Source organism: Aspergillus fijiensis (assembly GCF_003184825.1).
Source record: "Aspergillus fijiensis CBS 313.89 unplaced genomic scaffold BO72scaffold_45, whole genome shotgun sequence".
Taxonomy (NCBI): Eukaryota; Fungi; Ascomycota; class Eurotiomycetes; order Eurotiales; family Aspergillaceae; genus Aspergillus; species Aspergillus fijiensis.
In genome coordinates this window covers 172,896-200,554 of record NW_024469021.1, presented here as the reverse complement: position 1 = coordinate 200,554, position 27,659 = coordinate 172,896, and the positions used below count along the sequence as shown (strand labels likewise).

General features: G+C 51.2%; 10 protein-coding genes across 10 annotated transcripts; 4 read left to right on the top strand and 6 right to left on the bottom strand.

Moving 5' to 3' along the window:
- Positions 1-726: 726 nt before the first annotated feature.
- On the bottom strand, positions 727-2,301 carry BO72DRAFT_450454 (GNAT family N-acetyltransferase). The gene has a single exon (XM_040945258.1). It carries the CDS (start codon positions 2,151-2,153, stop codon positions 990-992), a length of 1,164 nt encoding a protein of 387 aa, XP_040798790.1. The 5' UTR covers positions 2,154-2,301; the 3' UTR covers positions 727-989.
- Positions 2,302-2,939: 638 nt separating this feature from the next.
- BO72DRAFT_194100 (SGF11 family protein) lies at positions 2,940-4,490 on the top strand. The gene is made up of 2 exons (XM_040939556.1): positions 2,940-3,282; positions 3,377-4,490. The coding sequence occupies exons 1-2, from the start codon at positions 3,217-3,219 to the stop codon at positions 4,301-4,303; spliced, it is 993 nt and encodes a 330-aa protein (XP_040798789.1). The 5' UTR covers positions 2,940-3,216; the 3' UTR covers positions 4,304-4,490.
- Positions 4,491-5,146: 656 nt separating this feature from the next.
- Positions 5,147-7,638, bottom strand: BO72DRAFT_479299 (putative MFS drug efflux pump; the record flags this gene model as incomplete). The annotated part of the gene is made up of 8 exons (XM_040947569.1): positions 7,292-7,638; positions 7,139-7,217; positions 7,024-7,082; positions 6,811-6,967; positions 6,372-6,751; positions 5,937-6,309; positions 5,748-5,878; positions 5,147-5,560 (listed from the first exon to the last, which is right to left on the bottom strand). Exons 1-8 carry the CDS (start codon positions 7,445-7,447, stop codon positions 5,147-5,149), a joined length of 1,749 nt encoding a protein of 582 aa, XP_040798788.1. The 5' UTR covers positions 7,448-7,638.
- A 328-nt stretch (positions 7,639-7,966) lies between these two features.
- On the bottom strand, positions 7,967-9,180 carry BO72DRAFT_450450 (PaaI family thioesterase). The gene is made up of 2 exons (XM_040945257.1): positions 8,724-9,180; positions 7,967-8,590 (listed from the first exon to the last, which is right to left on the bottom strand). The coding sequence occupies exons 1-2, from the start codon at positions 8,991-8,993 to the stop codon at positions 8,213-8,215; spliced, it is 648 nt and encodes a 215-aa protein (XP_040798787.1). The 5' UTR covers positions 8,994-9,180; the 3' UTR covers positions 7,967-8,212.
- Positions 9,181-9,417: 237 nt separating this feature from the next.
- BO72DRAFT_488011 (ubiquitin-specific protease UBP6) lies at positions 9,418-11,428 on the bottom strand. Its single transcript, XM_040948016.1, has 3 exons — positions 11,344-11,428; positions 9,651-11,273; positions 9,418-9,596 (listed from the first exon to the last, which is right to left on the bottom strand). Exons 1-3 carry the CDS (start codon positions 11,357-11,359, stop codon positions 9,535-9,537), a joined length of 1,701 nt encoding a protein of 566 aa, XP_040798786.1. The 5' UTR covers positions 11,360-11,428; the 3' UTR covers positions 9,418-9,534.
- Positions 11,429-11,551: 123 nt separating this feature from the next.
- Positions 11,552-12,778, top strand: BO72DRAFT_450448 (actin-related protein 2/3 complex subunit 4 family protein). Its single transcript, XM_040945256.1, has 5 exons — positions 11,552-11,717; positions 11,796-11,963; positions 12,032-12,316; positions 12,368-12,412; positions 12,466-12,778. Exons 1-5 carry the CDS (start codon positions 11,715-11,717, stop codon positions 12,472-12,474), a joined length of 510 nt encoding a protein of 169 aa, XP_040798785.1. The 5' UTR covers positions 11,552-11,714; the 3' UTR covers positions 12,475-12,778.
- A 1,000-nt stretch (positions 12,779-13,778) lies between these two features.
- BO72DRAFT_434596 (uncharacterized protein) lies at positions 13,779-15,363 on the top strand (the record flags this gene model as incomplete). The annotated part of the gene is made up of 5 exons (XM_040943245.1): positions 13,779-13,844; positions 13,894-14,301; positions 14,355-14,417; positions 14,471-14,779; positions 14,872-15,363. The coding sequence occupies 5 exons, from the start codon at positions 13,779-13,781 to the stop codon at positions 15,361-15,363; spliced, it is 1,338 nt and encodes a 445-aa protein (XP_040798784.1).
- A 478-nt stretch (positions 15,364-15,841) lies between these two features.
- On the bottom strand, positions 15,842-17,045 carry BO72DRAFT_498788 (tRNA wybutosine-synthesizing 3 family protein; the record flags this gene model as incomplete). The annotated part of the gene is made up of 2 exons (XM_040948794.1): positions 15,842-16,393; positions 16,554-17,045. 2 exons carry the CDS (start codon positions 17,043-17,045, stop codon positions 15,842-15,844), a joined length of 1,044 nt encoding a protein of 347 aa, XP_040798783.1.
- Positions 17,046-17,844: 799 nt separating this feature from the next.
- BO72DRAFT_384032 (DUF2461 domain-containing protein) lies at positions 17,845-20,802 on the top strand (the record flags this gene model as incomplete). The annotated part of the gene is made up of 8 exons (XM_040941535.1): positions 17,845-18,496; positions 18,562-18,677; positions 18,753-18,806; positions 18,890-18,909; positions 18,963-19,033; positions 19,336-19,538; positions 20,302-20,442; positions 20,722-20,802. 8 exons carry the CDS (start codon positions 17,845-17,847, stop codon positions 20,800-20,802), a joined length of 1,338 nt encoding a protein of 445 aa, XP_040798782.1.
- Positions 20,803-24,439: 3,637 nt separating this feature from the next.
- BO72DRAFT_193846 (uncharacterized protein) lies at positions 24,440-25,362 on the bottom strand. The gene is made up of 3 exons (XM_040939555.1): positions 24,853-25,362; positions 24,538-24,801; positions 24,440-24,467 (listed from the first exon to the last, which is right to left on the bottom strand). Exons 1-2 carry the CDS (start codon positions 25,173-25,175, stop codon positions 24,645-24,647), a joined length of 480 nt encoding a protein of 159 aa, XP_040798781.1. The 5' UTR covers positions 25,176-25,362; the 3' UTR covers positions 24,440-24,467; positions 24,538-24,644.
- Positions 25,363-27,659: the final 2,297 nt, after the last annotated feature.

Below are 27,659 nucleotides of genomic sequence, written 5' to 3'. Positions count from 1 at the left end.
ATAAAAGCGGCGGCGGAAGTAGAGAAAAGGAGATTGCCAAGGCTGGGATTCGAACGGATCACCCGTGGCTTCCCTGGCCTGATGTGTATGCACTCATTACAACACACTGGCTGGTTGTTACCGGTATGACGCGTCTCTTCATCGTCTGCTGCCCAGGGGTAGCAGTGGATGCACTTTGAGCGGTAAGTCAATTTCGAAGTGAGTGTTAGTGTTCATGATAGAAGTTCAAGGCGCGTATGAAGCTTTCTAGATTCGATGTCTTGGCGTTCATGATGAGAGATTGTTGTAGGAAGAGTTGAGTTGTAGGGAGAGATCAGAGAGCGATGAAATATTTTGAACATGGCGTGAATTTCGTGGGCGGGGCGGGGGGCGGGACGCCGCGCTCTTCTATATAGACGATGGTGGGTCTGGACCGTGCAGTCCACCGTAGAGAAATAATAGGCTGTGAATCGTTGTGGGTTCCAGTGGGTTGTGGAACACCAACACGAATTAGTAACTGTCTGCCACAGCCGAGGATCACATTCACCATGTCTATCACTCATAGAGGTGTGTGTAGCTACTTTAAGGTAGTATGTTTCCCATGACTCACAGCTACCAGGGATACACTATCTTCTCGGCATACTCAGTGGGTCGAGACACATATTCACATTAGTGACGGAGATCTATTGGGAAATACTTATGCTAATGACAGGCCTGACATGAATCTGAGAGCCTAATGTATCTAGCCTTGGGTCTATTTCAAATTATTCTTCTAGAACAAATCACTTCAGGTAATATAAATGCTCGTAGTAAAGTACTCCAATATATGAATGAAAGATGATTGCGAAATTCTAACAAGCACAGCACAGGTAGAAGATGTGTGTTCTATAAAGTGTATGATGTAGGTAGCAAACAGGGTATCCATGGTAATTCAAAACAACATGCCCAAACGATGCAACGCGTGACGGGACTTTGACATCACGATGATAAAAAACTGAGGCGATAGCAGACTAACGTTTTGCGTGATCCTCTTCAGCTTTGCGCTTCCTATTGAGGCTATCGTCGGCTTCGGAAAGCTTGGATTCCGAATCCAAAATTGGCTGCACTCCATGGTCCTCCTGTTCGTCTTCTGCCTCGACCTTCTCCCAGTCTTCATCGTCGTCTTCATTGACAGACTTGTGCTTCGGATTAATAGATGGTGGACTGTTCCGAACCTGGGTTTCCACATGCACGTGCTCGTCATCGTTCCACTGCAGGATGAGTTTGACGATTCTGGCCCCAGAGGGTCTCAGGCGGCGGTAGTAATTTTCAACAACGCCGTCCTCTAATTGGAAGCCACGCGCAAGGTACCATTTCAGACCGTCTTCATTGGCTTCGTGCACGTGTGCCGTGACAGTGCGAATGTTGTAATGTCTCACCAGGTCGGAGACTTGAGGTGGAGCTTCTAGATTCGAGGACGCAGAGGGAAGCGAGGAAGTATATAGTAGCGAGTTGAGCAGTGAGGCTGCAACTCCACACCCTCGATACGGAGAAAGAAGGTGAAGTGTCTGGATGTAGAGGTTGGTCGGTTCTTGCTGCTGGGAGTGGTGACGTGCCTGCAGAAATTTTGCGGCAGTGGAAGGCAGTCGCTCCAGCCGACAGCGAATCCCCCCGATGACTTTATCGGTACCAGTTGTTGGTGCCTTGAGATTGGTCGACGAAGAAGGCGCGGTCGATGCGGGCGCTGCGGCCACCGGGTGGTCATGGTAAATGGCCACGCGGGACAGCGACGCGATCACGGGGTCAGTGACCGTGGCTGTGTAAAATGAGTTCGGGTAGCGAATAGGCAGCAGCAACCCCGTGATCCGAGTCAGGGAGGGTATGTGAGCCGTACTCACGACTTCGACCGTGACGTGCGGGTGCGGAGTGGGGTGGCCTGATGCTATGCGCTGGGGGTACGCGGTCGGCTCGAAGGGCGTGTCTTTGGAAGAAGGGGGCTGCACTCTGGAGGGCAAGTTGAGTGAAAATGGATTCGATGAAGAGGACGAAGATAGACGGGCTGCTGGGTATACCGGCGGTCGAGCTTGCGCGGGTTTGGAGGAAGAAAATGTCGACACTGAAGCCTGAGGGGCAGACAAAGGTGGAGAGGTAGGCGCTTTGGATTGATGCGCCTTTGCGAAGAATTGGTATGCCATGTCTGGCAAGAAATGAGCTGCTACAAGCAGCACGGGTTAGAGAGTTAGGATCAACAGCTGTTTATAGCAGCATAGGGCTATATGATCGCTCAAAGAATAGACGAGAGAACGAGCAGAGAACGTAGGAGGGGAAAGACGCCAGAAGAGGGGAAACGCGCGATTCAAAGCGGTGGACGAGGAAAACGCGGAGATGCGATAAGATAAGATCGGGCGGTCGGGCCGGGCTGGATGAGGCAAAGGCCAGCGCCGAAAGAGCCTCTCTCTTCACGGCCCCCCTCAAATCCAGGATTGCCCCCTGGTGTTGCGCCTGTCGCTTGTTCTTTGGTCTTTTCTTGGCCTGTTCTCCCCATCGACTAGCTTCTTTGCTATATATATGATTATATTCTCAGGTATCCAGGTGAGTGGACACTCCATGTTGGGATGACGGGCGTAGCGCGCAGTCCGCTGATTCTCCCTACCGTGCGCAGGCAGTTTCCCGCCTCCAGTTAATAAACGCCCGTCACCACTGAAAGTCAAATGGACAATACCTATCCTCCTTTTCACGTGTTACTCTTTTGAATCGACTGGTATCTCTATAGACCTACCCTCCTCTACGGCTTCGTCGGATTCGACTAACACACACTTGACTGTCTATTACGACATCATCCCAATCGATCCGCATCCGTCGCCGACCAAAGAACTCCGAATCAAACTTGCTTGGACAGTACATACAACCTACATGAAGCTATAACATCGAAGCTCTTGGGGCTCTATCTTGCACAAAGACGGACTTCGCCATACTGGCCGACCTTTAGGGAGAGCCAACCGCACAATTTGGAGTAGGATACGTTGGTATCAAGGTACGTTCGGACTGTGGCTTTCGCATGACGGTCACCATTGACAGAGCGTTATGGGAACGTTCTTATTCTCACAAGCAATTTGCTTGCGAGAGACGTTAGTATCGACCGGCGCACTTTTGACGGTCGCCGCTGCTATTCTTTTCGTGTTCTTCTCTCATGTAGCTCACTCTTTGAGGCTATGCTGTTTCTAACGATCGGCACTTCAGAACACACAAATTACAACGATGGGCGAGTCAAACGGGGCTGAGGAACGGGGATCCTCTTTCCCTCCAGGGACGATAGCGAAACTAGTAAGCACCGCAAGCATGATGAATCACGCTTTATTCGCGCAGATTTATTGTCCACTAGTTGCGCCCCATTCTACACAGTGCTAATACAGTGCAGACCTGCGAAATCCTTAATGACACATTCTACAACATCATCCATGACATAGTCGCCAAAGTACACCGCGATGAGAAGGTTTCCCGCATGCGTTCCGCGGTCGTTGCTGCGCGACAGAAGGCAGATGAGGAGGCGACCAGGCGTCGCGAAGAAAGCGGAAAACCGGCCAGCGCGTTCAAGCCTGGCGATCTCGATTTCGAGGAACTCAAGGACATTCGCGTGGAAACCGACGGGGCCATCTTCGACGAGGGCAAGGTCTACTTAAAGGGCAACCCTCTACAAACCACCAAGGATATCATTTGTCCTGATTGCCGGCTGCCGCGCCTCTTGTACCCTGTGACAGGCGTCGGGGCTCGTGCCCCTCCCGACCCGTACCGCGAGTACTGCCAGAAGCAGCCGACGATCAGCAAACCTGGCCACGACGTCAACGGGAACCCATTCGTGACGGACAAGGTAAAACCTCAGAAGAAGAAGCAAGTCACCACCTCAAATACCCCCGGGTCGAGCCCACCCACCACCCCCGACGGCTCCTTCAAGCAGGCTGTACCGGAAAGAATATCGTTCCCAACGGTGAAGTGTCCGAACTGCCCAAGATACTTTGTCGTGACCCGCGTGGCGCAGCATCTGGACCGCTGCTTGGGCATCTCCGGCCGACCACTGGGTGGCCGCAACAAGACCCCCTTGGAGAACAACAGCAACGGCAGCAGCACGCCCGCCTCCGCTCCGCCCAAACGCCCCCTGATCGACGACGATGGCCCGCCGACCATGAACAAGAAGAAGAAACTCGGTGCTCCCAAGAAGCTGGCGGGGAAGAAGCCCACCCCTCCCAGCAGCAAGCTCAAGAACGGATTAACACCGGACATGGCCACTGCAGATGATGCATTTGGTGAGCCCGATATTAAAAGCGAAGCCAACGGGGACAATTCCTGACAGGAACTCGGGGTTTCACCTTTCTTTTGCTCTATGTCTTATAATCCCAATCCCTGTTGTTCATTTAACCACCCCCACCCCCTCGATTTCTCCACCACTTTCACCACACATACCTCCTTTATACTCTTTACTTTGCTTTTGCCCCCACCCCCCAACCCCTCATATCTGGCAAAATTCCTTTCTGCATCGCAAGAAGAAACCCCGAGACATTTGGACATAACAGTCTCCATTTGCCATTACGAAACCAACTCATCACTATTTTTTGACGTAAATACCCGGCATTGTGAAAGGCGTCAATAGGCGGGAAAGAAACCTACTACTTCAGGACCATCGAGTTCACTCGCCCAAGAAGAAAAGGAAAAAGTCTCTGGGACATGGTCGGCGCTGCCCTTCTTCTTTGCTGGATTCTCTCTCTTTACTTATTCTTCATTTTTTTTTGTTTGTTTTGTTCTTTTCCGTCCGGGTCACCTTCTGAAATGTTATTGGGTGTTTTTTCCCCTCATTCTTGTCGGACTTTGTTCTTAGGGATAGATGATCTTGCTCATTGCAACAACTTTGTATTGTACAATAAATGTCTTGGTGGGCCGGATTTTGGGGGAATCCCATGCTCCCGCGGTTGAGAATTGGGAATTTACATCTTTGTCCTGCTTGTGGTTCTCTTCTTTTCTCCGGCAATGCTGTATGTTTATGTACAGAGTTGAACCAATCTCAGACCAAGCAAGGGACCATCCACCACCTGACCATCATAGAAGCATCATGCGTCAATGTATCATTATCATAGGGCGGCATCTGCCCTAGCCCTACGCTTCTCTTCCTCCTGTAGACCGTCCCCCTCGTTGCGCATCAATGCATCACCACCGCCACATGATCGTTCATATACCGCCGCACATCCCCCAGGAAGCACGCCGCCAGGATCGCCACCCCGCCGAACCCGATGCTGGCATAGTACACCCACTTGTAGCTCTCTGCGAACGCTATCTGACCGGCCGTCACGACCGCCTCGTACGCCGCGGGGTTGCCGGCGATGCCGGGGATCGCGTCGAGCTCCTCGAGGAGCGACGCGCCCGTCAGCTGGATCGCTTCGGCGATGTACTGTGGATTGGTGATGTTGAGCTGCGTCATCATGACGCCGCCGATGTAGTGCTCGGCGTTGGGCACGAACTTGGAGATGAAAATGTTGTAGTAGATCGTGTAGCCGATGCCGCCGCCGACGACGCGGATGGAGAGGGTGAGGGCGGAGATGGTGGCGATTAGGTCCTATGGAGGGAGGAGCGAGGTGTCAGTTGGATTTAATCTGGGTTGTTGAAGGGGAATTTGGAGTGATCTGAAGGCGAGGCTATTCACAGGGCTGGCTGCGCGGTGGCATGATGCTGGGGTGGAAGAAGGGGGGATTGAGGGTTGGAGGAAGGGTGGGCAGAACGAGGGTTAGCTATGGCAATCTTACATCTGGACAGATGATGGTTGTCATGATGGATGCTGGAACGACGATGCCGCCGATTCCTAGGCCTGCAAGGACAAGAATACCCCATAATTGGTAGAGGTTGTCGACTCGGCCAATGGAGAGGGCGCCGCAGCCTGATGGAGATTAGCGTTTATACAAAATTGCATTTTGGTTTTGTAGTCTAAGACTGACCTGCTGTCATAAGAACGCTGCTCAGGATCAGAAGCTCCTTGTTATGACCACGAAGCACACTCAGCAGCCATAGCACAATGCATGCACCGATCAGGATGGCAAAGCCGATGGGGATACTGCGAACACCCACGTCAACAGGATCGTGGCCGTAGACGTTGAACGACTGCGTAGGCCAGAACATGAGGACGGAGAAGAAGTTCGCTCCGGAAATGAAGGTGATGACTAGCGTCAAACCCAAGGTCCAGGGTTCTTGCTTCAAGCGACTTGGGAAGATGGGATATTTCGCGCCGTAGACTTCCCAGACTGCGAAGAGGACGAGGAGTATGAAACCGAGGATGAGCGGGACGAGGACATGAGCGGTTTTCCAGCTGTACTGTGAACGTAGAGACGGAGGTTAGAAAGACAGTGCGAAGGAATATCTCATGCTACGCTTACCATGTAACCACCCCATTGTAAGCCAGCCAAAAAGACGATGAGACCGGAAATGCTGAGGAATCCGCCGACAAAGTCAATACGACAGATGACTTCTGCCTTGCTCAATCCCTCGGAGTTTACTCGAGGTGGTGGGAAGTAAAAGAGCGCTGTGGCCAGCAATCCAAATCCATTCCACGCTCCGCAGAATGCGCCGACGTATCTCCAGCTGCTGTGTGCTGCAATGAGCTGGGCCCAGAGCACCGAGGGACAGAATGGTAAGATGGTGAAGATCAATACCGCCACATATTTGCCCCTCTGTCGCGTTGGCGCCATTTCAGAGGTCGCAGCCAGCGCAGTAAGTTCGTTGACACCTGCTCCTGCCCCTGCAATTGCCATGCCGGCTTCAAGTTGTTAGATATATTCCACAGTCTGAAGAGTGGCAACTCTCTGGTAAACGTACCAATAAATGTATTCATCGTGTTGGCTGTACTGCTCACGATCATACCAAGGCAAATGAGCGAGGCTCCAATGATGGCAACATATCGACGACCGATCAAATCCGACAGCGATCCGACGAAAGGACAGACGCCAGCGAGAGCAAGAAGATTTGCCAGGACCTATATGATACTAGTCGGTAATGAACAATCCCTCAGAGAACGTGGTGTAGTCTTACAAACCAGACCCATCTATCTGCCCCACCGATCTCTCGATAAATATAAGGTGGAATACCCCCTAACCAAATGTTAGACCACTGACATCGCGTTGGACAGACATCAGCGCAGCCGTACCGAATAAGTAGACTGGAATCTGACTTCCAGTCCATAGGAACGCCATTGCGGTGAAACCCATGAATCGACGAAAGGTCATCTAAAAGTCGTCCAATATCAGCAAGTTCTTGATCCAGCCAGTATTTGCTTCCTTTAGTTGAGGATTATACGCACTGGCACCTTCACTTCGCCTTCGATGTCCTCCTCGTTGGAGTCTCGTCCAGCCACCTCCCGGTGGCTAAAATCACTCGCTGCATTGTCATTGAAAGATGAATGTGCTGCTGTCTTTTCGTCGACGCCAGCTTGGCTGCGCTGGCCTGCGACGTCCATAGCGCTTAATGTAGATGGAAAGAGACTGGGGAGAACGGTTGACAATGACTAGGTCCAATACCGCGCGGCCAGTGGCAGAAATGCGTATCCGATGAGAATCTGGTCGGACAAAGTAAAGTGAACTTAATTTATATAAGTTATGGCTGCCCACATTGATCAACAGCCAGCACCGGGTCTCGACCCTTCAGATACCCGGTGGGTGTAGATAGCGGAAGTAGCAGCCGTCATGACTCCCTCGCACATCCTTTGAGGGGAGATGGACAGGCGGAGATGCTACCCCTTTGGGTGACAACCGAGGAAGTTGACAAGTTTTGTAGTGGAGTTACACGGCCTGTACCAGTCCGGAGTGACCGCTTGGTTCCAATGAAAATGTTAGTCTCCTTCCTCCTCCAGAAAAAATGCGGGGGGGCGAAATCGCGGGGAACGGGCCCTGCGGAGAAATCGATGCCACTTCAAAGAAAGCTTGAGAGGCCCACATGGTACAAGCTTCTTTGGCAGTGCTACAGTACAGATTCTGCGATAAATGATAAATGAGAAGACAAGCATGGTACTGTACAACATGGAACACACCAATGACTTCCAAGACCAGACCTATCTGTCTGTCTCCAGGCTGTCGCGTATACAGCCCCGAAATGGATATTAAGCCGAGGCACCTCATCGTCAGATGAAATAATTATGGACAAGAAGCGAACAGACGAAACTCTAATTCTACCCGGTACGGACAAATCCCGTGACACACTCGCGAGGCTCATTCATGCCACTGTGCTAGAAGCGCTCCCCATCTTCACGGAGCTTGTAGTTCTTGGGAACGACGAACAATGCGCTGGCCTCGACGCACAATTTCCCAACCATATCACGAACTTCGCCTCGGACAAAGGCTTTGCGCTCCGTACTTCTCTCCTGATCCAGAGTGGCATGGAATGTGTAGAAGTTGTTCGAAAAGACCGGTGCCCGGTATTGGAGCTCGAGATTGGCCGTGACTCCGGTGCGTTGGGGGAGATTTCGGATTGCGACACGGCCTAGATGCTCATCAATGATCGTACCGAGCGCTCCTCCGTGGACCATGGTCGGCCACCCTTCCAGACCCGGCCCAAGGTATGCGACATTGACGGCCGTTTTTTCCTTGTCATTGTAAAAGACCCTCTGTACTCAGCCGTCAGTCAAAAGAGATAGTCCAACCAGGCCAAGCTCCACGCCAGGGAATGCATTGAGGTTTCACTGCGTCCGGTCTGGATCGTTGCATCATCCCAGCCCGGGGGTCGGACAAGCAACGCACCTGAAGTCCTATTCCTCTACTCCCTCGCAGCGGACCGGAGGTGAGCCTTTGCGTTTTCTCGTCCTCGGAGAAATTGCCGTAGACATCGGCCTCCACGTAGTCGGGGTTCGCTCGCAACCTCTGCACGATCGGCAGCCAGTGTTCGAATTTCGAATTGATCGCCTCGAGTCGTCCCTGATCCTCGAGCGTACCTGGTAGAGCGGGCGCGGAGACATTCTCATCCATCCAGCTGCCTATGAAGGCTGCGCCACAGGTGCCGAAGATTGCCATGTAGAGCAATCGTCGCGGCCATCGCGACGATCGGAGGGACGATGGCTGGGCGGCAGTATTCAGAGCCCTTGTATTTGCACGCGCATAGCGTGCAACTGATTGTGATACGGTCGCAGGATGAGGCGCCTGCAATAGGCAGACTCTATGTAGACGGAACATACTGCTCAGCATCGGAGTTGCGATGAAGTGCATTGCTGGGAAGCTCGTCTCCAATGCGGAGGATCGGTGATTAGATAAGAGAAGCGCCGGTATCCGTCACGTGATCTAATTTACAACTACATGCGCCTACAGAAATATCGCACATGGCTTGGTGTACGCTCTATTTGGTTACAAGTCGGGTTGATTTAGCAAGGGTACGAAAAGGCGAAGAATCCTTGGCAACATTATAGTCGGTGGCAGTACCAAAACCTGGATAAGGATATTTATAGAGAAGTAATGTATTCTGCTCTGGTGAGCAGCCAAGCTAAGTATCAATTCAGTTCGTCATCTATGAAGGTGTAGTTATCGCATCAATCATTATATCCTGCTGCGGCGAGACTGCTCAGTCCTCACGAGGCATTTCCACTGCACGGTACAGGAGGATCAAAGCAGAGTGAGATTCACCTGGTGGGCCATGTTAGAGACTAATGTGAGACACTTTTGAAAGGAAGGACTTACCACCACCAGCGAGAGTCTCGATCTTTTCTCCATCCACTTCGGTCACCTTCTCGTCATTGAACCACCACCACTTGCCTTCAGCGCTGCCAGAATTGTCCTTGTCCTGCTTCTTCACATAGGCTGTATAGTGACCACTATCAGCGCTGGCACCCTGGTGGGTGATCACACCACGAAGCTCGTAAAGACCAGTTGTGTTGGCTCCAGCATCAGCCGCAAGCTTCTGATCGATCAATGCGGATAATTCCTTCTTGGCAGCAAGGATCGATGCGGTTTTCTCGGCCTCGTATTCGGCGTCGGTCTTGAATACGTCGGTCATGGCTTCATCCTTATCTTCCTTGCGCTCTTCGGCTGCTTTCTTCTTCTGCATGGGCTCCATGCTGGAGGATTCGCCTTCTTCCTTCCTGTCCTCTTCTTGGCGATGAGCAAGCTTCTGGCGCTTGCGAGCCCGTTCAACATCCACCTCCTCCTTGCGGATCTCTCGAACCTTGTCCCTGACAGGAATAAGCTGTTTTTTCAGTTCCTCGGTACAAAAGTCAACCACGTCAAGCTCGTGGGGAAATGTAACTTTCCGCATGATCTTGGCCTTTTTCTGGGTTTCGCGCTTCCAGAAGAATCGGACAAAATGCACGGTGAGATACTTGGGCAAGCGCGCTATGCGAGAGCGCTTTGTGTAGACGGCATCGCGGTCCAGAGTTGGGGAGTGCTTCTCGATCTTTTCCTCGAGACCGGCCATGATACCGTCGCTCAGGTGATTTGTTTCCTTGCCAATATGGCAGTCGAGCTTGTAAAACACATCCGTACTCTCAGTGGGCTTCTCGCCAACCTCCTTGGCTGCAGAGTCGTCGCATTCCGTCACCGACTCAAATCGTCCAGCAAGATACTTATCCACAAACGACACCTCTGTCGCAGACTCCCCTTCACCTTCTTTGATAACCAGCTTGTTCCTGAGCTGTGTCACGATCTGTGACCAAGCCTCTTCAGCATCTTGTTGAGCATATCCATGTCCATTCCGGTCTCTTTGAGCAAACTGCGGGTAGGCATTTCTCAGTGCATTAAGGAACATAAGTGGCGGGAAGCCTTCCTGCGTCTCAGACATCTGCTTGAACAAATCCCGAAGAGAAGCAGTAAGATCGGTCGAAGCACCCAGGCCTCCTAGACCGAGGCTACTAAGTCCTGCAAGACTGGAGCCCCCGCTAGAGCCCGCAGCGGGTCGATACTTTAGCAATTCCTCCTGAAGCTCGGGAACGCCCCTCAGAGCCTGAAGGGTGGAGTTGAGGTAGCAAGTATTGCCAAGGTTCTGTAGACCAGCAGGAGTTGCACCCTCGGCCTTGGCAGCCTCTGCTTCCGTCATGTCTTCCAAGAACTTCATCACTTCCTTTGGTCGGCCCAAGTCGGCAACGCCCTGGTTACCAGATGGTGTGCCCATCATCATGAACGTTTGCCCTGGTTTGGCGTTGAGAGAAGACAATGGAGTCTCATCCTTCAGTTGACCACCCTTAACCAATATCTTCTGTCGCTCGGGTTCGACGCCGGTAAGGGAGAAGAGCTGGTACTTCAGTGTTTCACCGTTCAGGGAAGGATCGAGCTCGACCTCGTGGCGTTTGCCCTGGTGTTTAATAATCACTGTCATGGCGTTAGTAGCGGAATGAGGAACTCGAAATTGGAGTGTAAGTTCTCAGAAGTCATCACGCACCTGGTATGGAAGCCATCTTAGCTTGCTTCAATGTAATTCGAGATGCAACAATCGATGAGTTCTAAGCTCTGGCGGCAATGATGAGGCAATGGGTGATGACTGCGTCAGTTAACTCCGCGGCGGCGGTGGGGCAGGCGGTGAGGCAATGGACAGCAGGCTGCATCACCGCCCTGCGGGGACCGCCCCTCCTGAGTGCTGAGTAGGTAGCATCATCACCTGCCTCCTTTAGCGAAGCGACAACAACAACAGGCGGAATTATTCTTCTGCTAAGCATCAACCTCTACATCTCTCACTATATGAACGCTCACAATCTGTGAGGCTATTTTATTTTGATTCAGCCACCAGAGTTTTAGCATTGGAACTACGTCACAATGGTGAGCGCTACATCCCGAGCACTACAACCAGAGCAGTGGGCTGTGTCTAGTTTAGGATGCTCATACACGCTACAATAGAGCACAAGTCTCCGGCCGTATCTTCAATGTGTTCGCTCGTCACTTTCGGCGGCGCTCGCTATCTCCAATTTCGCCAGCCAGACTTCGGAAAGGCACAATGTGCCGGAGATCGAAGCAGCAAGCTCTCCTGAGCTTCTGCTCAACCCATTGGTCATTTCGCGGAACGCCGTACGTGCTCTCGGTCTAGATTGATGTCGATACTGTACTTATCTAATGCGATCTTCGTTGTTGAATAGGACGAACGCACCTTCATCGAACCCTCGGTCAACTCTGTCCGCGTGTCCCTCAAGGTCAAACAGGCCGATGAAATCGAACATATCTTAGTGCATAAATTTGCGAGGTTCTTAACGCAGCGTGCGGATGCTTTCCTGATTCTCCGGAGGAAGCCAGTGGAGGGCTATGATATATCGTTCCTTATCACGAACTTCCATACCGAGGCTATGCTGAAACATAAGATTGTGGATTTCGTGATCGAGTTTATGGAAGAGGTGGACAAGGAAATCTCGGAGATGAAGCTTTTCGTAAGATTCGAACTCCTTATCGAGAGACAACCTCATGCTAATGGTCTGTAGCTGAACGCCCGTGCCCGTTTCGTGGCTGAGTCGTTCTTGACACCGGTAAGCATCCAGGCTAAGCACTACGATGGAAGACCGCTAACATGGCGTCACAGTTCGACTAAATGTATGCTTTAATGCCACTGTCCTTGTTCTAAATGAATCAGGTTTCCTTTCCCAGGAGCAATCATTGTACAGGCGATCTGGGCTGGTGCTAGGAAATCGCTGTGTTTCTTCTATGCTTGTTCCTTTACGAATTTCCAGTTGTCATTCCATCCCTGAATCGTGTCCATTTTTCGCATAGACAGCTCTTTCCAAGAATATCCAGTATAGTTCTTCTGACAAGTGTAGATGTGGAGTACCAGAAACGCGCCGCACGGGCATTTATGTCGCTGACATGGTGGAAATCTCTAGGTGCGCCTCTATCGGCTGCTTGCTCACTTAGCTGAAACGCTATGGTGCTTTTCTGGCTGCTTTCATGACTGACTGATGCCTAATAGGCCGGTAGGTCGAGTGAATGTCTCCAAACATGACCAGACGACCCCACCGATGCTACCTCATTTCAGACTCGCTCTGGCATACTAGTGAATGATCCTGCCGCTATAAATGGCATTGTACAGCTTACAGTTCTATGTGACTTGAGGCTTAGAACCTTTCATTTGTAGGTCCTACACTAAATGATACCCTATCGAGCCGTTAAGCTATGTTCCCCATCACATAGAACTCTGAATAGCCTCATTATTTGACTGTTACATTACTCACCTTCCTGACTTCAAATGATGACCTACGCCTCATATCTGCCGCAACAAGGCAAGGAGTACCCTTTGGTTATGGTTCATTTCAGTAAAACCCTTCTTACAGTCCGGTAACACGCTGTGTTCATTGCTGCGCTTCAGCACCTGAGGTGAATAGATGAAACGCGGCTGCGCAAGCTGTATATTGTCGCTCTTCAGGCTACTCAACCAGGATCCAGGCTGAATTTATTTCTTCACATCTCACCATAACTTGTCTTCTTCTTTATCTTTACACATCTCACCTCCGACTACTTGTCAAGATGGCGCAGTCTGGTCATACCAACCCCCCTGCTACTCCAAAACATCATTACAATGACCATATGGCGTCGCCCAGAGAGCTCTTCTCCCCTGCTGCAAGTCACAGGCGACTTTCAAGTGGCCTCACTGGGGAGTTGACACTCGACTCTCGGGCTGCCTGTGGAGATTTGCTGACTGCGAAGATGGGGAGTTTGTCTCTGACACCATATTCTTCAAACTCACCCACCCCAGTTCTCCTGGGTCACTCACGTTGCCAATATGGAGTGGCTGGTTCACCTCTGACCCATCGTCGGAACTCCTCTGTGGTCGTCGGGAACCATCTACACGAGGCTCAGAATATTCTCAAGGCCGTTGCGAAAGGTGGCTTGCCTGACGAGATGCCGATCGGCAGTCTTACCCTCCTGCAACAGCCACCAGTCGCGGGCGTTATGAAGATCTCCAATGTAAGTGGCCATTCATGCCTTCAGAAGCACACATCTAAAGCCGGAACAGATTCCCTATTCTATCACCAAGCAAGAGATACTACAATTCGTGGGACGCCAGTCTCGCTTGAGCTCGGGTCAAGCCGTCCACATCATAATGGAGCGTTCAACTGCAAAGACAATGGATTGTTATGTGGAATTTGCGACACCAGGAGATGCTAAAGAGACCGTGAAGAGAATTGATCGTATCCAGGAAACAGGCCGTCCGCCTCGCTTGGGGAACAGACACGTTGACGTCGAAGTTAGTTCTCAGGATGCCCTGCTGCGCGATCTCTTTCCTCGTGCAAAGTGTGTCCACTGGCAGGCAGGTATGCCCACTGTTCTCCGTAACAATGATCTCTATTCCACAGGCTTTGCCGGCTTCTTCACCAGTGAGGAGATTATCGGTGCTATTCGTCATGCGGAGATGCCTCACAGAGTAAGCAATCCCCGGAACCATCTTCATTGATTGCGAAGCCTGACCATCGCTAGTCTCCTTTCAGTACTAAATGCCCTCAGCGTACCTATGAGTCCACCATCAGTACCCTCTACAAGGTAAGTGAGACTGGGCAGATTCATGCAAAGTAGATTTGCTAACAAAATTTCAGTTCCCCTGGTATGCCGTTGACCTTTACACGGTCCATGATCGTAACTTGCTCTTTGACTTGGTTAATCGCCAGGTTATGGCTCTTCTTACTCGCATGAGTAGAGCGAATACAGTGGGTCTGGATCAGCGTCTCTTGAATGACCTTCTTCGTTCCGGACTCGAATGTCCAGGCTTCAACGAGCGCCAGAGATATACCTTGTGTGTCAACGCAGAGAACTTCGCTGAATTGAATAAACTATCGGACATCAGTAAATGGTTTCCCTTTGACACCTTGGCTACTGTGCCTAACCTCGACGAGCACACTTACAAGGTATGTGTATCGGGAGCCTGCTCTTCTAGACCTCTTACTCCCTTCAATGTCACGGCATAGTGTGGCCGCCTACGTTCTAACTCTATATTTAGTTTATTGTCGACTTAATCTCCAAGGGCTCGATCCACGCCATGTCTTACCCAGAACTTCCAAACAACTTCCCCTCGGATAATGTCAGCCTCATCTCGCCCTTTGGCCCGATCTGGTTCGAATGGCCCGAGGAAGTTGCTAAGCGCACGCTCTGGCAGGACGCGGTCAGTCATGAGACCAACATCTTGTTTGATCTTCTATCTAGCGGATCCAGAAACCCCCATGGCAGAAAGCTGTCTTTCGGGAGTCACAGCACTCGGAGCAGCGTCATGTCACCAGACACAGACAGTCTGTCCCAGTACGATGTGTTCTCGCCTCCTCCACGTCGGGCAAGTGACTCATGGCACATGCGCGCTTACTCTTACAGCGGCATTGAGGACAACCCTTGGAATTCCAGGCTGCTTCTTCATTCAGATGGCAGAGGCCGTAATGGTTTTCCAGGACACCGCTTCACCAGATCTTCTCCAGTCAATGTCCCGGTCTTCGATGATTGATATCCGAGCAATTCAACACCGAAGTTCAAGAAGTACAGAGCTCCTAATCCTTCAACTGCAATGCTTTTGACTTTCTTGCGTGCCCAACAATTGACTTTGCTCTACTGCACAGGTTGGATCTAGATTTGCATATGTGCCTATTGGTCCATCCATAATCTAGGTCGACATATTTGTCTTTTTACTTACGAGATTCCCCTTATTTCTTTTGTTATTTTTCAGCATCTCTCTACTTTGCTTGTATTTGCGACTTGATCGCTGGTTGAATTTCCCCTACACGAATTTCAGAACGTCATTTCATCAAGTGTATCGGTTCAAGAGCACATGCTACACGGGTACACTGCCTTTAAGCTATGAATGTATCGTTCTTCTTGTTTTCTTCTTGTTTATTTTATTCTCTTGAGCCTGGCAAAGCCTTAATATCTCATGATTTTTCATGTTCTTGCTTCTATTATGCTGTCAATCTCGAAAATCGCCAAAGTTAGTCTCCAATGAATAAATCGACATTGCCAATCGCACCACCATCTCCTTCCTCTGTTCGGCTCGTCTGTTCGAGTTGCTGCTGTTGCTGCTTCTTTCGTAGTCCTTCCGCCCTCATCCTCTCCCTGCGTGCAGCAGGATCCTCCCAGCCCACGGGTCTCGCTTTCCCCTTCGCCTTCGCGCCTGGAGCATGATCCGCGGAACACATCTCCACCAGACTTAACCGGAAGCGTTCCTTGCGTTCCGAATTGACGACGAACCGTTCGTTCGAGATGGCGATCAACATTTCCAGGTACTCCTCCGTGACCAAACTGCGAATGACGGGCTCGGACTCCTCGTCGTCGTCGTCGTCCTGCTTCTCTTCGCAGTACCCGATGACTGACTCCAGAGCCATGCCGGCGGAGCGGACAGCAATGATGGGACTGGGGCCGTCCGCGTCGTCCGCATCTAGACAGCGAAGACTCTGGAGTCCGCTTTCGCGGAACCCGGAGCTGGAGGCGGCGGAGAGGACGGGGTTGGCGTGGTGGAGGGTCGCTGCCATTATATGGAGAATCTAGGTAAGGTTAGAGACCTTGACTGTGATCATTGACCGCATGCTGTAGATGATTGAGGAGAAAAGTAATTCGAATGAAAGATGTATACAAAGTCGCCAGGGGAGGGTAGGTGGATAGCAACGAAAAGGAAGGAACGAAATAGCACTGAAGGGCATTTACCATCGGCTCATAGGAGAAGCGCACGAGACGCGGGGCCTGACCGGATCCGTCCAGCTTGGGCGGTTTTCCATCTCCAGGAATCATCCCGAATAAGCGGTGCAGCGGTCTCTTGTTGTTCTCCTCTTCCTCATCTTCTTCTTCACCTTGCTTTTCTCCATACTCCTTCAACGCGTCATGGGAGACATACAGCCATTTCCCGGCTCCTTTGCCCCCTGAAGGTACGAATTGTCTCTGCTGCACTTCTGACGACTGTTGCTGATGCTGTTTCTTTCTCCCCTCTAGGAAAACACTGAACCGCCCTGCACAGCTGCTAGTGGTTACTAGTCCGGGCAAGGTATTGATATCATCGATCAGCTCACGGATGCCTTCATCCACCGACCCCTTGGGTGAGAGATCAGTATACTCTGCGTCAGGAATGGATAATTCGGCAAGGATTTTGCGCTTTCGACGCTCAAAAGCCTCGGGGATTGGGCGGGATTCGGGACCAGTCATGATGGGCCTCTGTCTGCGCTTGCTTTCCTCGCTTGTTCACTATGGTATTGGACCCAACAAATCTTCTTGATTACCCCAGAACCGTCAGAAACCGGCTATCTAAGGCGGGGCAGCTCTGGTGGTCCTTTTTCTCTTTTCCTTCCTCCTGATGCGACTAAACAAGAGATATCCGCAGTCCGCTGACAAGAAACGATCAATAGATTACCTATCTACTGCAAACCCCACGGCTGAAAATCGGTGACAAAAAAAAACCTGTGCGATTGTGAGATAACTCTGAATGTCACACTAAGTTGCGCCTGCCAATCCTTCTCGAACGAGGGAAGGGAAAGAAAAAAAGACGGACTGACGTCGACTTGCCGAGCGGCGGCGGCAACGCTAAGGATAGTTTAGCGGAGCGGGAAGCAAATGAGACGAACTCGCCGCCTTTTCCCACGCGAAAATTGGCCCCAGAAGTTACCAGCCTCCTGGTCTCTTTATTCCTGGTCCCTTGTTGTCCGCTCGAACCGCTGGAAAGTCAATTTGTCGCTAACGACGGAGGGCCTCCGACGCTCCGTACCGGCGTATCCCTACCCCCCTTCACGCCATAAGCCCCCCGTCCTAAAGAAGACGATCCATCGGGCTGTCAATTCTTTCTAGCGTCATCATCGGATTTTCCTCCTCCGCGGAATTTGCCATCTCAGTTGCAACTCCCCTTCACACCCACGTAGTAACTTATAGTGTCCAGAGACGACGGACCGCACCATAAGCATTATCTCCGTCTTCTTGCGACAATCAACTTCCAGAACTCTGGTCCTTAGCCATGCCTCGTCGATCGTCTCGGCCCGTTCCCGCGGCAGCCGCAGCTCCAGAAGCCGCGCCAAAAAGGCGCGTGTCCGCCAGACTCTCCGAAGCATCCAGAACGGAGCCCAAGAGACAAAAGTACGATACCGAGCCTGCTCAGAAGCTGGTCAAATCCACCACGAAAAAGAGCAAATATTTCCAAGAGGAGCCGTCTGAAGATCCGGAGCTTGACTCTAAAGAGGCAGCTGCGCCGAAAATCCTCGACTACGAGGACACCGACACAAGCGTCCACACATCTTCCGACTCCGGCTCAGACTTCGCTGAAGAAGCATCGCCATCAGCCCCGAGCGATGAGGAGCTTGAGTCTGAAGAAGAGGAGTATAGCCCTGCGCCTAAACGCCGCCAGAGCCGCGGAAAGCAATCTAGCACCGCTGGCTCGAGAATACATGGGCCAAATAGTGCGGCGGAAGACACGACTGTGACATTGGCCGGCAAAGAGCTATGGAGAGAAGGGGTAAAAACCGGCCTTGGGCCAGGAAAAGAAGTGTTCATCAAGAAGCCCAAGGCCAGAGACCCTGGCGCTGTAGCTTACAAAGATAATGTTCTGCATCCCAACACTATTCTCTTTCTCCAAGACTTGGCAAAGAACAATGACAGGCAATGGCTGAAAGGTACTTCTGACCGAGCTTCAAACGTCTGTATCCGAGAGCCAAGCTAACGGATGACCCGGTCACAGCACATGACGCGGACTACCGCGCTGCCAAAAAGGACTGGGAAACCTTTGTCGAGACTCTCACAGAGCAGATCATAGATCAGGACGGCACAATCCCCGAATTGCCTGTCAAGGATCTTGTAAGTGAAGAGCCCTCAATGTCAGATAAAGCAGGAAGAACTCGAAGAAGTTAACGTGGATTTGTCTTAACGCAGGTCTTTCGCATACACAGAGACATCAGGTTTAGCAAAAACCCTCTTCCGTACAAGGTAGGCTCATGTGTCTACTATCTTTACTGCCTCCCGGCTGGAAGATTCGATGCATCGTTGAGCTAATTGTGAATGTTAAACAGACGCACTTTTCAGCAGCTTGGTATGTGCCTAGCCAACACCCGGCGAATATCAGCATAAGCTAACTCTTGTCAGGTCCCGCACCGGCAAGAAGGGCCCTTACGCTGCATACTACGTCCACTGCCAACCAGGGGCAAGTTTCGTCGGTGAGTTATGCAAGTTGAAGTACCCACTTTGACACGGTCGCATGCCAGCCAGATTCAACGTGTCTCCATCGAGCCTGTCCTCACCGCAACTGGGAAACTTTCGCCTTCTTCAAGACATCCATTGTTCCTTGCACACTCCCCGTCCCGACCTTTCCTTATCTCACGTTGTGGCTGAAGCTCGTGTTATGCGCCCGGATGCGGTCGAGTCTGGCAGGTTCAATAGGTCTTTCGCAAGCGATGGCGCACGTGAGGTCATTATACTTTGTCAGGATAGCCGAGCTAACAAGAGGTATGGGTTCTAGGTTCGGGCCTTTGGGCGCCAGAGGCCGATGGACTGGCTCGTCTTCGACAGGATATCGATCGCCGTTCTCATCGCCTCAAGAAAATTCTGAGAGCGCCAAAAATGCGTCAAGAAATATTCAAGGGCATCCCGGATGATGATGAGAAAGCTGTAGAAGCCTTTGTTAACCACAACAAAGAGAGCGCTCTCAAGACCAAGCCCAAGGTAAGCGTCATTCCCTTGCAAGAGACTCTTTTTGCTACAACCTCAGAGCACTTGCCTTTTGCTCCCATGTCTATTGGTCTTTGTGTACCAGATGGATCTCTCTCTGCCTTTCCAACACAGGCCAATGCCCCTATTGTTATGTCTGCTTGTTATGATCGAACCTGGGATTGGTGTTGGGCGACAATGCCATCAGTTCCATCGCTGGAAACAGAGCTCCCTATCGAAGCGATAAGAAGCACGATATCGAAAACCTGTTGATGTCGCGTCAAGACGAAATATGGTCTCTTGTTGATGGTTCAGATGAAAGAGTCATGTTGTGATGTCGTGCGTCATCCATCTCTGGGTCGCAAAAGCGATGTCCTGCCGCGCCAGTCGCTCGAGAAATCATCACAGATCGTCTTCCAGCTGATACAATCAAGCAAAAATTTGTTTGACGATGAACAAAGGCACTGACAGCCTTGTGCTTGATGGCAGTGAGACTGACTGGTCTGTTGTGACGGGTGTGTAAGCGCAGCCGCGGACGAGCGACCCGGACCAGGCGTGTCTCTCTGCCTGAGGCGCTGATCGGGGGACATAGCTCCCAAGTGCCGTTCTTGGTTCTGGCGCGGAAATGCCTGCTTGGGCGTCCCACTGGAGTACTTTGGCCTCGAAGAGATTTTTGCACCGGCTCATTTGTTTCCATGGTTCAGCATATGCCGCCGTCCCGGCGGGTCCCCGTTCTTATCCAATTACGATACTGATAAACAACTCTCCTTCTGTCTAGGGCTACGATGCCGATAATGAGAATATCCAGTTGCTCCGTCTGCGCAGTTTCACCATCGGCAGGCCTCTCTCGGATGAGGAGTTGCTAAGTCCGAATGCCCAGGACAGGATTGCAGCACTGGTTGAAATCATGGAGCCCTTCGTAAGCCACTCGAATTCCTTTCTCTCCGCTTGCCCGCATCTGCGTCCATTGGATCCTAGCACCCGTATCAACAATACACGGACGGAGTTTCCTCCATTGCCCCTTGTCCCCTCTTTGCCTTTCCCTTCTTAGCCTCCAGCGGTGTGGCTTCGGGCGCAAAATACTTACCATTACCCACCACCTAACAAAGTCGAGACCTTGCGAGGTGGCAAGGGCGTCGAGACAAAACCATCGTTATTGTTCTCCTGTAGCTGACCATAAGGTAACTTCATCTGGCAGGTTACGTATCTCAACAGCGTCGTCATGCCTGATGCGATGGAGGAGGATGTCGATATCGATTCAGAGGCTTCGGAAGACTGAAGCTCTAGACAACACCAAGCACGACTCGAACTCTTATCTTTCAGATCAGGTCTGTGGTTTCATGTTTTCTAGTATAATGATTCCTCGCTATATGTATCTCCTCGTCTCGCGCGTACTTTCTTCCGGTGTTTGAGGGCTAGTCGGTCAAGATTTTCACGTGTTTTTGAAAGTGTCGGGGCGCCCTGCATACTGTAATCCGCCTAGTGGGCATCGATCACGTCCTGTATGTTTGCCACAACGGGCATTTTCCTGAGATTGGACTTGTCGAGCGTTAGCATGTCATGGCTCTACCTTCTCTTTGGTCGACACATCTGTAAATTTGATACAAACCCTCTGTCATCTTGCGCTAAGGGCTCTCCTCTCCATACCTCTCTGTCTTGCGATTCTCTTACCGCCAGTTTGTCTCCCCCAATGATGGTAGCTCTCGTGTCTAGTCCTCGGCAGGCTGACAGGTTCTTGGGGGGTCCGGCCATCAGGATAGCATTGACGTGCATCTATTGCCTGCTTTTGCTGCTGTCCGCGCGCCTCAACCGGGCCGTCGGTCGTGCCGTTGGCTCCACGATGTCCACCATCGACCAGCAGACTCAGCTGCAGCGAAATATCCACATCTGCACGAGTGCGAATTCGTCTATGGCACAGATTGAATGACTACACTTGTTGTCATCTTCTCTTCTCTCAAGTGATCAGCATATGTCCGCACTCGGCGCACACTGCATCAGTGCCCAAATCACCACTGACGCGCATCTCCGAGTTTCCTTCTACTCCGTACGCAGTAAGACCTGGGTGGGGAGAAGGAAAGAAAGAGGGGTGGATGGTTATCTTCTCCTCCTTGGCCGCTCCCTGCACCGTCGTCTCCTCCCGGACTATCGCTCTCTGCACTCCGTACTCCTTCCCAAACCCCCTCTCCCCCAGTTGCACCATGATGAGGGGAAGATGGGCCACAAGGGAAACTCGCAGAACTGAGTCGAAGCCACCCCTGTGCTGCAGACACAACTGAAAGAGGGGCAATGTTATCCACCGGCCCTGCAAGCCATGAACCTTGTGTATCTGTACCGTATTGATTTCTTCAATTTGTGTGATAGTCCCAGTGGGAATCAAGTCAGGGTGATGAGTATGCACCTGGTCAGAGAAGACGCAGACAACAATCTTAGACAGTGCTGAGGGGGCGGAAGAATCCGTTAACTCATAATTAGGTGTTGCCAATTACGTGCTGCCTGTTATCCAGCCTCCTCCCCTCCACTCCCCGTCGAACTGCCCTTTTTCGATCTCCGTGGTCGATCTCTTCGGGTGCCCCTCATATCGTGAAGGCAAAATCCATCCCATTCCATTCGTCCTGTGAGGATTTAACTTTGTCCTTTCTCCCTCTCTCCCTCTCGCTCCTGTGGGGATAATCGGGTCCCTTTTCTCTGTTTCCTTTACGATACTGCGTGTGATCAACGTCTGTGGGGGAACTCTTCCTTCTCGTTTGTTCAATTCTCAGGTTTCGATACTGTACATACACAACTTATAGTTCAGTCATGTCTTGTTTGAAAGGAGTCCAAGAAAGACAGAGAAAGACAATTGGTTTGTGGAGCAGGATGCAATTGGATTGTCTTTTTTCTTTTTACTCTTGCCAAGTCTCCACAATGTAGAAACCTTAAAAGATTCGATTTGCCCCCTCATATCCTGTCTAGACTCAAACTGCCTCTACGACAAGGACAATTGGATGTACAGTACATGCCATCAAAGGCCTCGAAATGCATACTTTGACCCTCGCTCTTTCGGTGTGTATATTCGCGTGTTTGTCTATCTGCGACGCATGTATACATGAATGGCAAGTCAGATATGGCGATCGCACGGGTCTAAAGATATATCGCGCACATAGCTACGGAGTACATCAAACTGCCATTGTTACTTAGGTGAATGTTTTGTAGGCCAGTTTGTCTACTAGATCTTAGTAGCTAGTGACTATGCTTCGTCCTACTCGTAGCGAACTTGATCTTGCCTAGCCAGAAGAAAGTCTGAGTAATGGACAGCGTTCGAGGTTTACTCACTTCCCTTCATTCCCCTTGCTTCTGCTTGACCGGTAGCATGACCCAAGAAACCAGCCTATGAGTACAGGACCTATCTCCCCACTTGTGTATACTACAACAGCCCAGCCTCTAAGCACAAAGGGGGCAGGCACAAGATAGGTAGTTTCCCCGCTGTTTGATCCCTTTCCCCCCTTCTCCAGTGTTCTGTATGCATAGTATTGACGCATGTATCCATTCTCATGTATCTGGGTATGTCCCGCCATACCTCATGCCATCGACTCTCGTACCGGCTTTCCCTGTCCCATCCCGTTCTATCCCAAAACAGGCGTGTCATATCACCCATCATATAGCCGGTATCATGTCATACCGCAGAGTGGGGACTTTTTTTTCTGGCACCGTCAAGTACAAAAACATGATATATCACATCGGCCGGGGACCCAACATGACAGGCTTATCCAATAGCTAGTGAATCACGGGGTTTCTTCGGCGGTAGAGCAAACCTAGACCATACTGTACAGTACCTACATTAGGTTAGTTACTAGGTAAGTTTACGGCTTGCTCAGGGCAGGCTCAGGTATTGTATGCCCTCCCTGTACGGAGTACCAACCTGAGGTATTCTTTTTCTGGCACGAAGCCCCAGGCGTTTGGAGATCCAGGTACGGATGGATACAACAACGGGTCGGGTCTATCGTAGATCTTGCTTCGCGATCGATGACGTTCCCGGTTCTTTGGTCATGGGTTCCTCTTGCACTTTATATATACTAACTGGGTAAGACGGATTCTTACCGGTGGATTATGGGAGGTTTCCTTTCTTGGTATTATTGATTCTATATACACATCATGGATACTATGGTAACACCTCTGGTGGTTTTGTGTGACTCGGATCGGATCTCGGATGACTATGATGGCAGATGATAGATGGTGACCAGGCACGGTTACACGACGCAAGGTGGGAAAGAAAAAAAAAAAAAACGGGTGGGATTGTTTTTTGGTTGTTCAATTCATATTGACAGTTGTTGAGGGCATACTGTCAGATCACCTATCCTGGCGTAAGGCTCGTCATGCTGAGAAACGTCTCTTCACATGCCTGTTATGAAAACTTATACCCCCTATATCTTGGATACTAAGTAGTGCCAGTCTATCCTTTTATGACAAACCAGACACCTATATTCAACAATCGCCGCCGGGATCAAAAGTATGGCCTGTTACACCATCACGCGACGAACGCTACGCTGGGGAACGATTCGATGTACAACGACAACTCCTCGTACAAGCGTGTCACACTTCCAGTGCCGGATAAGGTAGTAGGAGATCACGGGCACGGCGCTTCCCATGCACCGGATCAGGTGCGTGGGTTCGGGGCTACCTAAGTCAAAGCACCCCCCTTTCCCCTTGATGATACCCGAGAAAGTAAAAATTGGGCGAAACAGTGATTCAGAACGGTTCGCGACGGCATGAGCCCCTTTCCACTCCAAGGAAACCTCCCCCATGGAGTTGGAGTTGGGATGGCTCCCTGCTGTTGTTGCATGATCAGGGCCGGTTTGGCAGAGCGACAGATTGGTCGCTCCCCTCGTTTGGCCACGTCACGGGTTAAGTATATATGTGTGGATCGATGGTATCCGGTCGTCAAATCACACATACGGTTGTGATGTACTGAACTTCAAGCTCAGCATAGACAAGAGCGACGGTCAGGCCGCCGATTTCCAGGTACAGTACCTCGTACATGCCACTTTTGTTCGGCTCTTGCTGCTGGTTCATCCTCCCAAGCCAAGCCACCAAGCCACAGGCCAGATTGCCCTGTCAATCCGCCTCGAACACATCACCAAGTTACTATTTCCCGGAGCGAGTAAGCAGCCCCTCCCACTCGCCCTGTCCCTTTGGGCCGATAGAGTAGAGACAGGCAGCGCTCCCATAGGCCGGCCAGTGCTCACGTGACCGAAACCGTATGCGGGCTGATCGATGATCCCACCTAGCAGGGCGACGGTAACTAAGGCAGAAACTTAGTCATGGACCAGTGACAAGTGCGGCTTTCGCGCACCAGAACGGTCCTTGCTTGGACAAAAGAAGCGAAAAGAAGGGTGTCGTATCCCAGGCCAGATGCGGTGCTTCCCACGCTTGAGAAAGGGAAATTTCGACGGCGGTATGTCCAAGGTGATTGAAAGGGCTAGACCACGCCTCAGATTGGGCGGCTCTCAGGAAGACTTTGATTGATTCAATGATCACCAAGGAGAGAGTGAGAGAGAGTGTGTGTGTGCGAGAGAGGAGTATGGGTAAGCGGTTGGTGCTGGTGAGTTGCGGTCCCCTTGCCTCGCAGCGTCTAGTTTCATCGGGACCGCTTTGTACCATGGAACCATGGTACATACTGGGAGGTCTGGGATCTCTCTGGAAGGGCGAGCGCCCAGACAACACGAACAAACTCGACGGTTGACCGCAGTGGAGCCAAGGAGGACAAAACGGACCACAAAAAGAAAAAAGAAGAAGCTGAGACCTCTGGAGAATTCGGAGACCAGCGACCGGGCGGAAGGGGCTGGAGAGCACCACGCAGCTGACTGGAGGTGTGGGTTCTGGCGGCAACGGAAAGACGCGGACGGCAATGCACCGCGCCGATTGGGATCGTAAAAAACGTGGCAAGAGACGCTAAGAGAGAAGGAAAAAAGGAGGAGGGGCGGGGGACCGACCGCAGACTAACTAGACTAATCATCACTGCAGTCAGTACTAGGTACTGTACTGTACTACTCATAGTCTTACCGTCATGTGTATTACAATACACTCCCCAAGTTTCTGACCGCTGTTTCGGTTCGGTCCCTTACCGTACCGCCCTGAAGCACCCAGCCAAAACAGGAACTGGAACTCTTTCTTTTCACAACAATACAACGAATAATCCTTTAGTTCCGAAAGAAGCCTTATTCTCAGCTCCATCATGGCTAGAGAAGAAAACTCCGAGGAAAAAGCAAGGCTGGTCCTTCCCCCCTCTCTCTGTTTGATGGTCAAGCGCACGAAACAGAGGGTGTGAAAGATGCAAGCTTGCCTGCAGTTCCTAGACGCCCCGTTTGATGAACACTGCCCGGGCCTACCAACCTGACGTTGCTCTGGCAATCGCGCAACCTACAGTACATTCGCGTACGTAGGTTGCATTGGAGTTTTTCATCAATCTAAAGGAGGTACTTATCGGGAAATCATCGGACATCCACCAGCAGTGGAATATGACAGTTTCACTCAACGAGCAGAGCTTATGAGAGATTGGAGCCGACAGCTTACGCAGAGAACCCAACGGTGCTTACTTGGAGACAAATTCGTTGAACATCACTCGGAAACTGCCACGGCTGCCGGTGCTACTTGCAACTTCCTCATCCGACTCCAACACAAATTAAATGATGGAGCAAACGAAACCAATACTCCTTTCCTCTCCCTCCCTGCTTGATTGCTACCCAGCAGTCTGAAGTATCGCCGGAGGACGAGGTATACACGTCGTGCATAAGATCGGCGGGAGTCGGGGCGGGCCGTCGTGGACATGACCAGGAGATGACTAGCAGAATTATAGGATCATGATAGGATGAGTCGTTGCCCAACGCCCTGACACAAGCACGTCTGCATCCCGTTCACAGCACCAATCCTAGTCTTTGTTTGCGACCGTGCAATTCCGACGGGATAGTACTGCTGATGCTCCCTCTTCGGTCAGCGGTGAAGATACAGTCAGTATCAATTCATCTACGCACTATCTATCCTTCTTTGATTGCTTATTAGTTGCTTACCTGTCCGTGGGCCTGCACGCTCGCATGCTTGCCTGCTTTACGCTCTAGTGTCGAAGGTGCAAGCGCACACGCGCAGCCCGGACTTGTCTCGTATTAGTTAGTTATCGGGGATAATTCTGGTGTGACATAAGAGTCGCACTGACCGGGAGATCACTATCAGCTTACGACTGATATTGCAGTCATACAAGGCAGTGGCTATCTTCTAATCGAATGCGACCTACCAAAGAAGATTTTCATTCTGTTTCCGTCCGAGAGGGAGAAACTTCGGCCAACCCGAGTCACACGATCCAGTTACTGATGTCATGCTGCTCTCTCGACCAAAGTCGATGACATGTTGACCAATCTGGATTACCAGCGACAGATGGAAGAGAGAATCTGCCGTGGAGGGTCGGGACAAAAAGGGGTTCGTACACCTGTTGGGGATGTGATTCGGGTGCAGATGCTCGAGGTAATAGTCTCCCATCAGCAGGCATCCTTAGCGATCAGGGCACAGACCGAGAGGGGGTGACTAAGGCAGCTTTCTTGCAGCAAATCACATCCAGCAGCGGACTTCCCACTTCAAGGATCAACCGAATCACGGCTTCCTACGCACTTCAGTATTGATTTTCATCCCATTTCCCACGAGCCCGAAAACCACGGCGAGTTTTTGGCCTCCTATCGTCGTTGGCATCGACCTCCGCCTCCTGGGGGGATACCGGGTCTACCTAGACAGGGACCGTAGTCCGTAAACGGCAACGTTGCCCAGACCTCCCCGCAGATAATCCCAGGACCAGGATCACCTTTGGTTTCCACCCACAAATTGAGTTCCCCGGATACTACAGACCTACCTACCTTGTATTTCCGACTGGATTTAAATTATTGCGACATTACTCGTGCAAACACAGGCTACTTACAGTCCATGATGTCTTCGTGTCTTAGGTAGGAAACAGATACTTGAACAAGGCAAAGCAGGGGCCGAGGAAGAGAAATTCTTGCCCGAGAGGCGCTAATGCACGTTATTAGTTCCTAAAAGGCCACCTACCGTTCGGGCCATGATACCAACGACCTTCTGGTGCGGTCCCAGGGCTGTAGCACCGGGAAAGTTAGGGTTCCC

Bases quoted from the DNA above. Each gene is read 5' to 3' on its own strand.
- BO72DRAFT_450454 (XM_040945258.1), bottom strand. From the start codon at position 2,153: ATGGCATACCAATTCTTCGCAAAGGCGCATCAATCCAAAGCGCCTACC.
- BO72DRAFT_194100 (XM_040939556.1), top strand. From the start codon at position 3,217: ATGGGCGAGTCAAACGGGGCTGAGGAACGGGGATCCTCTTTCCCTCCA. The intron at 3,283-3,376 runs GTAAGCACCGCA...AATACAGTGCAG, and splicing joins CAGGGACGATAGCGAAACTA to ACCTGCGAAATCCTTAATGA.
- BO72DRAFT_450450 (XM_040945257.1), bottom strand. From the start codon at position 8,993: ATGGCAATCTTCGGCACCTGTGGCGCAGCCTTCATAGGCAGCTGGATG. The intron at 8,591-8,723 runs GTGCGTTGCTTG...GGCTGAGTACAG, and splicing joins GTAGAGGAATAGGACTTCAG to AGGGTCTTTTACAATGACAA.
- BO72DRAFT_488011 (XM_040948016.1), bottom strand. The intron at 9,597-9,650 runs GTAAGTCCTTCC...ATGGCCCACCAG, and splicing joins CGAGACTCTCGCTGGTGGTG to GTGAATCTCACTCTGCTTTG.
- BO72DRAFT_450448 (XM_040945256.1), top strand. The intron at 11,964-12,031 runs GTACGTGCTCTC...GTTGTTGAATAG, and splicing joins TGGTCATTTCGCGGAACGCC to GACGAACGCACCTTCATCGA. The intron at 12,317-12,367 runs GTAAGATTCGAA...AATGGTCTGTAG, and splicing joins TCTCGGAGATGAAGCTTTTC to CTGAACGCCCGTGCCCGTTT.
- BO72DRAFT_193846 (XM_040939555.1), bottom strand. From the start codon at position 25,175: ATGTACCATGGTTCCATGGTACAAAGCGGTCCCGATGAAACTAGACGC. The intron at 24,802-24,852 runs GTGCGCGAAAGC...TTTCTGCCTTAG, and splicing joins TCCAAGCAAGGACCGTTCTG to TTACCGTCGCCCTGCTAGGT.